The 12,784-nt window shown below is 45.4% G+C and overlaps 1 protein-coding gene across 2 annotated transcripts in view; it reads right to left on the bottom strand.

Moving 5' to 3' along the window:
• Positions 1–12,567, bottom strand: part of DIS3L (DIS3 like exosome 3'-5' exoribonuclease) — a gene marked incomplete at its 5' end in the record, with an annotated part of 33,893 nt that extends 21,326 nt beyond the window's left edge. Inside the window, 3 exons of one of the 2 annotated variants that reach the window (XM_080808514.1) lie at positions 454–582; positions 10,761–10,914; positions 12,242–12,567. In XM_080808514.1, coding sequence (XP_080664640.1) covers positions 454–582; positions 10,761–10,914; positions 12,242–12,380 — 422 coding nt within the window. Of the gene's footprint in view, positions 1–453; positions 583–10,760; positions 10,915–11,693; positions 12,138–12,241 lie in introns of those variants that run through there. The other variant, XM_080808515.1, reaches the window with a different exon arrangement.
• Between the last annotated feature and the right edge of the window lie 217 nt (positions 12,568–12,784).

Here is a 12,784-nt window from a genome sequence, read left to right as displayed (position 1 = left end):
ATTGCCCCCCACATCAACAATCCACACCCAACTCCTTGCTTCAGGCTCTGCTTATAGGCGGTTCTAAATGGTGACACTATACTTTCTAAAACAGCTTTACCAGAATTAGCCTACCAGTTTGTTTAACAAGACTGGTTGGGATATTAGAGCAACCTATACCAGAAAAACTGAGATGATCTTAGCTTCAAAGTGGACCTCTTCCCCCCGCCTTACACACACACACACACACACACACACACACACAAAACACACAAGCATTAAAGTTATAAAAGCCAGCTGTTAAGATCTAGGACAAACTCACTCTGAGTATCTGTGGCTCCCTTATGACAATTTCTAAAACACATATGTATTCAAACGATAGATCTAAAATACTGACACAGTCAGCAGTTCAGTATCAGTCGGAGTTCTAGAGTAACTGCTGGTTTAGAGAGCCACGCAAACTCACAGCCATACCTGGTCTGCCACTTTTCCATGGATTCTCCTCTCTCTCGAGGGTGATAGCAGTGCTGCTGGAACTCATTAGCAAAGAGAACGCAGTCATGACGCGCATCCTTCAAGAGATGTCGCAATTTGTTATACTGTCTGGGACACAAAGAAAAAGAAATCTGAGATAGCAGGCAATCATCTACTGCCAGCTTATGCTAAGGATCAAAGATGAGGCATTTTAGGACAAAAGACTGAGTATTTAAAACCCAAGAAACACTTATTTATATTGGCCTTAGTGCGCGTAGTACTACTGGGCTGCTGTTTCTCGGTTCTGCCTGCTAGAATGTGCTCAGGCAGGACCTCATTAATTAGCTTGTGGATCAATCACCCCCGTCCTTTCCTTTCTAGACTTCTGGCCATTTAGTATGGAATTATATGACCCTGCCCCACACAGCCCCCTCTTCAAAGGCTCATGCGGGACCAGAGGCGAGCAGGGTTTAGTGCTTTATTTCTGTACCTCACTTTGTTCTATAAATGGCATTAGGCACAAGAACATTTTACTTTTTGCTGGCAGCCTGGAAAAGGACATGTGAAGGAAATAAATTTGGGGGTTTATCTGTGAATTCTATTTAGGCAGCCCCCTCACTCACACGAATGAGGTCTAGCTTCATTTGTCAGATAAAGAATAAACTTTAGGTTTCTCCCATCAGGAGATCCTTCCAGTAATACTAGCCAAAGTCTCACATCAAATATGCAGCCGCATGTGGGTCAGTTTCTAAGATGATGTTTTGCTTTGTTTTTATTTTAAGAAGGTGCTTTTCAGGGGCACCTGGGTGGCTCAGTGGGTTAAGCCTCTGCCTTGCGCCCAGGTCATGATCTCAGGGTCCTGGGATCAGCCCTGCATCTGGGATCCAGCCCTGCATCAAGCCCTGCATCGGGCTCTCTGCTCAGTGGGGAGCCTGCTCCCCCATCCCCAACTCTGTCTGCTGCTCTTTCTACTTGTGATCTCTCTCCCTCTGTCAGGTAAATAAAGAAAATCTTAAAAAAAAAAGAAAAGGTGCCTTTCAATCTTGCCATTTGCAATGACATGGTTGGAACTAGAGGTTATTATGCTGAGTGAAATAAGTCAATCAGAGAAAGACAATTATCATATGATCTCTCTGATATGAGGAATCTGAGAGGCAGGGCAGGGGGTTGTGGGGGGGGAGGGAAAGAAAAAATGAAACAAGATGGGATCAGGAGGGAGACAAACCAAACCATAAGAGACTCTTAATCTCACAAAACAAACTGAGGGTTGAGTGAGGGGAGGCGGGTAGGGATAGGTGGCTGGGTGATGGACACTGGGGAGGGTATGTGCTATGGTGAGTGCTATGAAGTGTGTAAGCCTGATGATTCACAGACATGTACCCCTGGGGCTAATAATACATTATATGTTAATAAAAAAAATAAATTAATTTTTTAAAAGTGCCTTTCAATAGTCTAGGTAATATGGAATACAGAAATGTTCACACTTACCTTAAAGGAAGCTTATTGTTTATTTAAAAATGGACTAATATTAAACCAGACATTAAATTAACATATAAATTATCAAAGGCAGATGATTGGCATTTAACATGTGTTTTAATATAACAAAATTTGTGCCCTTCCATTCCCACCTCCAGCCCACTGCTGTGGATTTAAAAAAGAAAAAAAAATGAGCCTTCTCATTAAAGCAAAGGCAGAACTCTCCAACTCCTCTTCTTTAAATAAATGCTAATCACCAATATCTGTGTCATCTTAGCACTTAATTAGAAAACAAGAAACACTGATTTTATTTTCCTAGTAATTCTAATTTTGAGCTATTTTTAAAAGAATCACCAAGTAATAGCACTTCTACAATTTCATAACAAACAAAAGGATTTAGTTTCAGATCTGTGAATGGCAGCTTTCCGTAACAGCATCCCACATGTACAAACAAAAGCCGCCCCGCCCCCCCAACTCAGAAATGCTTAGGACATGTAACTGGTAATTTTCCCACCTCACAAAGATATATTTAAAGTCAGTTTTAAAACCTCTAGAGAGGCGCCTGGGTGGCTGAGTTGGTTAAGTGTCTGCCCTTGTCTCAGGTCATGATCCCAGAGTGCTGGGATCCAGTCCCACATGGGGTTCCTGGCTCAGTGGGAAGACTGCTTCTCCCTCTGCCTGCTGCTTCCCCTGCCTGTGCTCTCCCCCACCCCCGACAAATAAATTCTTTGAAAAAAAAAGATAATAAAACTTCGTAGAATATGCATAGAAGAGCCTACACCACCCTGTTTACAGCGGACCGTCCCTGCACAATGGTAAGGTGAAGACTTCCACTTTCTGCTTTACACATTTCTGTAATGCATGAATTTTAAATGAGCCTTATTTCTTAAGCAATAAAAGATTTTAGAAGAGACTTTATAAGCAGCTGTAATTATTTCAGAGAAAATGCTGAAAAAATATTGCCTATTTTTCCTGATCTTATCCTCCATGGTTTTTGCTCCCTTTATCCACCATAACATTTTCTAGACCCCTAAAAAAAGCACCTGAACTTAGTGCATTCATTTTTTTGCTAATTTTCTTCCACATTAAGCATCCTTCATTTGGCAAATGTTTGCTGTGTTCCTTTTTTTTTTTTTTTTTAAAGATTTAATTTATTTATCTGACAGACAGAGATCACAAGTAGGCAGAGAGGCAGACGGGTGGGGCGGGGGCGGGGGTGGGGGGAGCAGGCTCCCTGCTGAGCAGAGAGCCCAATGCAGGGCTCCATCCCAGGACCCTGAGACCATGACCTGAGCCGAAGGCAGAGGCTTAACCCTCTGAGCCACCCAGGTGCCCCTGCTGCATTCCTTCTATGTGCCAGGTCTTATGTGCCACTGAATACCCTCAGGGGACTCCATCTAGGCATCTCCTTCCTGTCCTTTATCCACAGCACCCTGCTCACAGTGAACATGACAGAATCACACATTCCTCAAAAAAATTAAAACAAGAACTACTGCATGACCCAGCAACCACACTTCTGAGCATATACCCCAAAGAACTGAAGACAGGGTCTCAAGGAGATATCCTTATTCCATTGTTCATGGCAGCATCTTCACAACAGCCAAGAGTCACCAAGAAGGCAACCTAAAGGTCCAATGACAGACGGATGGATAAACAAAATGTGGGGTATACATACAAGGGACTATTATTCAATCTTTTAAAAAAGGAGGTTCTGACACATGCTACAACATGGATAAACCTTGGGGCGCCTGGGTGGCTTCGTGGGTTAAGTGTCTGCCTTCAGCTCAGGTCATGATCCCAGGGTCCTGGGATAAAGCCCTGTGTTGGGAATCCCTGCTCAGCAGGGAGTCTGCTTGTCCTGCCCCTCACCCCGCTGGTGTTTTTATGCTCTCCCAATCTCTCTCTCTCTCTCTCTGAAATAAATAAATAAAATCTTAAAAAAGAATGGATAAATGTTGAAGACATTCTGCTACGTGAAATAAGCCAGACATAAAAGGGCAAACACTGTATAATTCCATTTAGATGAGGTACTTAGTCAAATTCATAGAGACAGAAAGTAGAATGGCTGCTGCCAGGGGCTTGGAGGAGGGGGAAGTGGGTGTTAATGTTTACCAGGTGAAGAGCTTCAGTTTTCGGAGACGGAGTAAAGTTCTGGAAAGGATGGTGGTGATGGTTGTATGAATGTGAATGTACTCACTGCCACTGAGCTATTCGCTGAAAAATTGTTAGAGTAGTGAAGCTGACACTAATTCACTACAATTTTAAGAAACAGCTAGACTAAGTGGCAAAAAAAAAAAAAAAAAGAACCACCACTCATTTCAGTGGGAGAAGTGGCATGAAGGGGAAAAGTGCAGGGTGCAGAGAACACAGGAGGGCTGGGGAAGGCCTCTGGGAAGAGGCGACACCTGAGAGAAGGACCATCGAGAGTGAGTGAGACAAAGCACCCAAGGGAGCAGAGGGGGGCACAAAGTTCAGGAGAGCAGACAGTGTGATTCACATGCCCGAGAAATGTTTCCCAAATGCGTAAGTGAACTCACAACTCCTTGTGACAACGGCGACCCAAATATAAGACAGCAGTGTGTCAGGACCCACCCTGACATTTTTAGAACCCTGTGACTGGTCTGCCAAGCTCTGCACACGTCCTCGGATTTGTCCAGACACCTGCCCTCTGCACCCCGGGATTCTCCAGCCCTGTCCTCCCCCAGGGACTGACGTTCCATAAGCCAGACCCTGGGTGTTTACCACCAAATTAGAGGAATGACACAGCAAAACATGGAACTTAACAAAAAGGATGTTCTCAATTTAAAGTTTTGCTCCCATATATTTTCCTTGGACTTGTCCTGCATGCTTCCATTTGTCAGCTACCTATCAGCCGGATAAGACGAATGAACAAATGGCACGAGAATATTAATGGGAAAAGCAGGAAAGAGTGAATCACTCGGAGCGTGACAGTCGGGTTTCCTTGAAGACACGTGGGCTTACGGTTGTAATTTAATAGGGCATGCATACAATATAGTCATATTTTTTGCCAGTCAGGGCTGGTGGTGCGTATGATGGGGTTAGATGTATGAGTATGCCGCCCGGAGCTGGCAAAGAGCATCATGGTACCTTCAACAAGTTTGGCCTGGATGACAGGAGAACAGCGGTTTCAGAGAGTCAAGTACAACAAAACGATCTAAAATTTTAAAAGGTCCAGTCTTACAGAAGAACCCTAGTTTCCCTGGACTGGCTTAAGCATTCCCCAGATCTCTATTATTTAAAGATTTCAAACAATTTCTTAGCGGCAAGGCTATACTTACCTTCCTTAGATTGATTTTTGCACTATTTTCACTCAATGGTGAGCTTATCTACCTTGGCCTGCTGATTGTATGCTCTGCGGATGACAGGTGGGCTTCCCCCAAGCAGTCGGCAGGCGCACAATCTTGTGTTCCTTCCATCATTTTTTGCAGACCCTGCTAGGTTGTCTTTGGTAGACTTATTTTCAGAGGTCCTTCAGTTTTCCACAAGAATTTTAAAAGTTTGTGTTTTCCTTTACAATAGGTGTATTCGTTTTTTCGTTTTGTTTTGTTTTTTTTGAAGTAAGCTCTACATCCAGTACGGGGCTTGAACTCATGACCTGGAGATCAAGAGTCACATGCTCTACTCACAGAGCCAGTCAGTTGCCCCTGGGTGGTACTCTTAAAACATTCTCAATGGAGTATACTTTGGACCATCTAAATGCCGTTTAGCTGTACTGCCATTTGGAAGCCTCAAAGACAACCTCAAACTCATGACCTCTAACTCCACCCCTCTAGCTCCACCCCTCTGGACCTCCTCTAGTGCTTTCTCTATCCAGTTATGTAAACCTGAAACCTTGGTGTTAGCCTTGACACCACCTTCCCCCTCTCCTTACATATCTAACGCCACTACTAAGTTTTATAGGTTTTATTTTTTTAAATAACAGCTTAACCGAGGTATAGTTCATATAGCATAAAACTACCCTTGTAAAACCTAACAATCAGTAGCCTTTTGTGTGGGCAGAGTCATGCAACCATCACCACGAAGTCCAAACGTTTTATCACCCCGAAAGAGAAACTTAGATCCATCAAGCATTCATTCCCCATTCCCCTGGTAATCACTAGTCTATTTTCTGTCTCTTGGATTTACCTATTCCAGGCACTTTTTTTTTTTTTTAAGATTTTATTTATTTGACAGAGAGAGCGCGAGCGAGCACACAAGTAAGCAGAAGGGCAGGCAGAGGTTGGGGTGGAGGAAGCAGGCTCCCTGCTGAGCAGGGAGCCCGATGTGGGGCTCGATCCCAGGACCCTGAGATCATGACCTGAGCCGAAGGCAGAGGCTTAACCCACTGAGCCACCCAGGCGCCCCGGCATTTCATTTTTTAAAAGACTTTATTATTTGAGAAAGAGAGAGAGAGAACACAAGCTAGTGGAATGGTAGGCAGAGGCAGGCAGAGAGAGCGAGAGAAGCAGGCTCCCCGCTGGCTGAGCAAGGAGTCTGATGCAGGGCTGGATGGCAGGACCTGGGGATCATAACCTGAGTGGAAGGCAGATGCTTAACCCACTGAGCCACCCAGGTGCCCCTCCAGGCATTTCATATAGATGGAATCATACAAAAATGACTCTTTTCGTGTGGCTGGTTTCTTTCACTCCGCCTATTTTCATGTTATAGCACATGTCAATGCTTCATTCCTTTTATGGCTGAACAGTATCCCATTGTATGGATAAGTACATTTTGTGTAACCATTATCAGGTGATGGACATTTGGTTCCGTTGCCATTTGGGGGGCTATTAGGAATACAGTTGCTAGAACATTCCTGGACAAATTCTGCATGGATATATTTTCAGTTCTCTGGGTTAAAGACTGAGGAAGTTCTACGGACTTTCACCTAATAAGATGCTGTTGGAAGTATCTATTTCTTTCCCTCTCTAAGCTACCAACTCCTCTCATGTAAACTAAAGGAACAGCCTCTTCCCCACAGCCTAGTCGTCTTTTCAAAATAGGCATCTGATTATATATATTACCATACCCAGCTTACGACTGTGCACCAGCATCCCTGAGAACCCTCATCCATGCCAGGGTCTTCTTTCAGTTCCTTGAATGGAGCAAATCTCCCTCTCCACCACCCTGCACAGCAGCCGACCTCCCCTGCAAAGCTCTTTTCCTTTCTCGGCCTGGTTTACTCCTATCCACCCTAGAGAGCCCAGCGTAGGTCTCTCCCTCGGGAAAGCTCTTCCTCACCTCCCTGATGAACAGGGGCTCTCCTGAAAGCAAGCCCCTATCCCTCCGGGCCCGTGGCACTGTGACAGCTCTCCATCGCTCTCCATCTGTTTGTGTGATTATCTGAGGACCACTGTCTCCCCCCCCCAACACTGTGTCTCCTGTTCAGTGCGGCAGCCTCGGTGTGAGCACGCACCGTCTCTCAGCAAATGTTTGTTGAATAAACAGACGAACACCTGCATACAGGAATGAACGCAATGGACAAGATGGCCTCCCAGAGGCATCAAGCAATCCCTCACGGAACGAGAACGTGTGATTATCCCGAGCAATCAAAAAAGTGACTACTTTCATAACGTCTTCTGGAGTATACTTAGAAGAACTGGCATTTTCTGCATTGACAGTATCAAAATCAAAATACAAAATCATATTAAGTACAGAACCAGATTGGAGGCTATGTCTTTTTAATGGGAAATTCAACTCTGGTGATTTCATTTCAGTAGAACAATGTCATCTGTCATGTTAAATTAACGTTCATTGCAGTCTTCTTATTTTGTAAGCTTTGCTTATTTAATTTGAAGGTCCAATTTGGGTTTAGGGTTGCAGGAAGTACTTAAGCATGAGGACTTTACATCCAGATTTATGTTAAAACATGTTTAAGTAACAATAAAACAAATTAAGACTGGGTGTCCAGGGAAAAAAAAAAGTTGATAAGAAGTCTTAGAAACAAGGACTGAGTAACATTGATCTGTTGGATGGGGAGTTAGATCACTTGACTTCTTAGATTCTCTCTAACTGTAATATTCCCTAATTCCAATCTTATGTTATATACTGAGAAACAGAGGCGTGAACTGCTGAGAGTCTAACAAAGAAGGAATTCCAGAAGGGGGCAAAAGGAGAGGAAGCAAGGCAGCCTTACACCAGACACTAGTCCAACCAGGTTTTTGTTTTTTTTTACTGACAAGAGTTTTTTAAGTAAAAATGTTCCTCAAAGCATATCAAATAGAATGAATTATTTACTAGCATCTCAAAAATCTCCAAAGAAGAATGGAAAAACATAAGAAAACATTTTCCAACATTAAATGAGGCAAAACACCAGAGGGCCTCTGCTAGGCCACTTATGGTTAAATATAAAAAGTCCAACGACTTACATTTAACACTTAATGAAGTCCAAACTAATAAAGTGAATTTCCTGGGTCTTCTATATTCAAGGGCTGTGATCAATTATAAAGTCAGCTTTGGACACAGAACATTTTTTAGGGCTTTGGTAATTTTGGTCATTTAGCTCTTTGAACCTGAATATAACTGCTGGCTGCTTACCAGGTAAACAAAGGACCAAGGCCCAAACATGCCAATTCCTTGCCTGCCTCTTCTTTCCCTTCATCAGTTACATTCAGTACCCCTGCTTTAAAACCAATCTCTCTCTCTCTCTTTTTAAAAAAGACTTTTATTTATTTGTCAGAGAGAGAGAGGGAGCACACAAGCAGGGGGAGCAGCAGGCAGAGGAAGAGGCAGGCTCCCCGTTGACCAAGGAGCCCCATGTGGGACTCGACCCCAGGACCCTGGGATCATGACCTGAGCTGAAGGCAGCCGCTTAACTGACTGAGCCACCCAGGCGTCCCTTAAGACCAATCTCAAACCTATTTCCTTCAGAGGGCTTTGGGCTGAACCCTCACATGCTGTATTCACCTCTGCACTTTGGGTAGTCCACATTAAGTCATACTGCCTAAGTGAAGGGTGTGCCACCATCACCTTCTCACACCTAACCCACCAAGACAACAGGTTTGTTGAGAGGGACTGATACAGCTGACCCTTAAGCCGGGTATGACCTACAAGGATCCACTGACACACGGAATTTTTTAAGTAAATACAGTACAGCATTGTAAATGTATTTTCTCCTCATTATGGTTTTGTTTTTTGTTAAAGACTTTATTTGAGAGCAAGAGTGTGTATGAGCGCACAAGCTGGGGGCAGATGGAGAGGGAGAAGACACCTCGGGGCCGTGGACTTGATCTCAGGAACCTGGGACCATGACCTGAGCCAAAGACAGGTGCTCAACTGACTGAGCCACCCAGGTGCCTCTTCATTATGGTTTTCTTAATAATGTTTTCTTTTCTCTAGCTTACTTTATTGCAAGAATATGGTTTACAATATATAATATACATAATGTATAAAATATATGTTAATCAACTATTTACGTTATTGGTAAGGATTCCGGTCCACAGTAGACTATTAAGTTTTGAGGGAACTGAAAATTATACTTGGATTTTTCTCTGTCCAGTGGTCTGAGACCCTAATCCTTACGCTGTTCAAGGATCAACTGTACTTCTTTTTGTACTCCGTAAGGCCTGGAACTCTGAGCTCAAAATGTGCTGACCAAATAGGAAAACCAGGGTGATATCATATCAGCCTATTTCACAACTGCTCATCCTTTGTTCTCACATTTAGTATTTTTAGAGACACGATAAAGCGGTAGAAATCCAATAGTTTCTCATCAAGTTAACTACTTTTGAAATGTTCAGGAGAAAAGACATTTAAATTCCAATTCTTTGCTTTTGAATGTCCCAGGAATTGGTTTTTAAAACAACCCTTAATATTAAAAATATTTCAGAAAACAGAAGTTGAAAGGGCTCGGCAGAGTGCTTGCAATCCAAATGATGGCAACAAATTGATTTTAGTAGCAGAAATTGAAATACGACCCCTGGAGCAGCATTCAAACCTGGATGTGTATAAACATCTATATCTTTGTGTCTGAGCAAAATCAACTTCAAACTCATTGAAAAATATTCTATCTGAAAAATCTGCACTCTAGTTAATGCACATTTTTTGAACTGAGCCTATAATAAGGACAACTCATCATTTTCATATACAAATAAACACACTTCATCTTTTACCACCAAGTCTGAAGAAACCACAACATTTAAAAAAGAATAAACACACAGTTTCTGCTTTTTAAATAACTAGGGGTGCTAAGAGGTTGGATGTATAATTCTAATATGCTATTTCTATGTAGTCTTCACATTCAAGTCATAAATCCTTTCCCAATGTCAAATGAAACAAAAGAGTTTTTAGGTATTTGTTTAAAAGGTGAACAACTGTTCTTCATTTAGGTATAAGGTAAGCATTTTAGACTGATTTCAATCAGAAATCCTTTGGCAAATACAATGAGTATGGCTGGTAGTTATTCTAGTAATGTAAAAATAAAACAAGTTACTTCTGTTTTCATTAAATAAATCACTACAAGTACAATTTGCATCCTTAATAAACAGTTTAAGATTTAAAAATAAAATACTTCCCCCCCAAAAAAGTGTAGGCTTCTGAAACAATATAGCTAAAAAATACATGCAAACCCAAAGCCAAGAATCTTAAATACCCATATACTGGGGACACTGCAGTTTATTGATCTACAGTCAGATCTCTTGGCCAGGTGTTGAAGCAGAAATATAAAATAATGTCACCGCATTCCTCACCAGCGAAGAGAATACCAAATATTAGTTCAAAAGTCCTTTCAGACAAAGTAATGAATTCCTCCCCATCCCCTCCAACGACGGATCTTTTCTAAAGGGGAAAAGAAAAATATGCCATATAGAAATAAATAAATAATGCAAAACGGATACCTGCGGCCTCTTTGATGCTGCAACGTTTGACAAGCCGTCTGCATGAATATAATTCCCTTCAACTCTGGGAACTCAAGGATCTCCAGGTAATCTTGAACAACTTTCCAATCTGGGATCATATAATGAGTCACATCACTAGACAAGAGTTTCCCATCTAAAACATAATTCAAAATGTAAGCGATTAGACAATTGTGAACCTGGTTTATTACTGCAAAATAACTTCCAGTCTTAACTACATCCTGAAGTTTTTAAAGGACACAACAAATCTACTTGGGTAGAGGCCCAAAGCTCAGGTAAATTCCGCATCTGCATTTGTTTGAAGCTGTGCTGAGTAAAAGCTCAGTGTGGTTTATGGTGTTGCCAGTGGTGCAGAAGATGACGGATTTTTTTTTTTTTTTAAACAAGCAAATCTTCAGCACAACCTAAATATTTCTGTTAACTCGCTGACCTACACTCACATTCAAATGGGGTCCCGTGAAATAGACATGTTAACCACGTGTTTCTGCCTAGCAATTTCAGGCTGGTTCTGAGTCAAGCTTGGGTACACGTTCCTAAGTCTCCAGGGGCCAGAAAGCCGGAATCGACTGAAAAAGATGCTCAATGAAGGCAAGGGCAGTGGTTAGGCTTTCTACTCAGCCCGCATCTCAGACAGCTGCTTGGCCAAGGTGTACCTGAAATGTTGACTTTAACCTTAAAATGAGGACTCCAGATCCTAAGGACCCCCCCCCCCCGGCTCCTCTCCCACCAGAGGGTAGAGAACCAGTCATCTTCCTCCTTCAATCGGCCACCCTTGCAGCCGAGAAACCAAGTGGGGTAAGGTCTAGCGCACGGGAGCTCCAAATCCAACTTCCCCGTGACCTTCCCGTGCAACGAGGACCTAAGACAATTCACAAATTTTAGTGCAAAGGGCTCTCCATCGGCTAAAAGTCACACCTGGGCTGACAGGTCGGAACCTTTGTGGGAAGTAAGTGTCAAACGAGCGGCAGCAGGCCCTCTCGGCGCCGCAGGATGGCGCCCCACCTCTCCATGAGGGGCGCGCAGCTCGACACCCACCCCCCATTTCACCACCACACCATCCTGGGGGTGCACAAGGGGCAAGTTCCTGCGCCCCTGGGCCCGTCGGGAAGCCCCGCTCGCTGGGCCTGCAGGCTGCGGGGGCGCCAGGCTCTGGGCCCTTCTATTTGAGAGGGGGGCCGTCGGGAGGACGAGGATGGAGGCCCCCAGGAAGCAGCGCGCCGCGGCAGTCGGGGCGGCACCGGGGCCGCGGGCCTCTCGCTCCCCGCCGGCAGCCCCAACGCCGGGCCCGACCAGCTGCCTGGGCGGGAGAAGGCCCGGGGGCCTCCGCCTCGCCGCCCGCGCGACCTCGCGCTCCGCCCCCAGCAGCGCCGCGGCGTCTCCCGCCCCGGCCCCGACGCCCTCACTCCCGCCGCCCAGGGTGCACTCCGCGCTTCCGCCCGGCCCGGCCCAGCCCCGGCCCTGACCGTTGCGGCAGGCGGCGGGCTGCGGGCAGAGCGGGCTGTTGCAGGGCACGCTAGGCCGCAGGTAGTGCTCCCGCACGATCCGCAGCGTCCGGCCCTGGAAGGTCCTCAGGAGCAGCACCTTCTCCCGCTTCTGCAGCATGCCGGCGGCGCTCGGCGGCTCACGGCTCCGGGCCCCGCGAGGCCGGCCCCAGAGAGCGGCCGGGAGGTGGCGGGCGCCGCGCGGCGCGGGCGGAAGCGAGGCCGCGGCTTCGGGCCCGCCCCTTCGGCCGGGCGGCCTGGTCTACGCGGGCTCGCAGGCACCCGGGCACCCGGCACCCCTGGCAGCCGCCGGAGCGCTCCGAGGGTTCCCGGAACCGCCCTAACGGCGGAGGCCGCGCCTGAGAGCCGGAGGCAGCCGCGGGAGGGGTGCTCCAGCCCCGCCTTGGTCTCCCCCCTGCCCACCGTGGACTGGGGGCAGGGAGAGGTGGAACCGGCCCAAAAGATATAGGGAGATAAGATGTATGGACTCTGTGGAAGCTAAAGTCTTGTGAACAAGGTACTGGT

This window comes from Martes martes, assembly GCF_963455335.1.
Source record: "Martes martes genome assembly, chromosome: 7".
NCBI lineage: Eukaryota > Metazoa > Chordata > Mammalia > Carnivora > Mustelidae > Martes > Martes martes.
The sequence above is the reverse complement of the archived record's forward strand: the minus strand, read 5'-3'. Positions and strand labels throughout refer to the sequence as shown.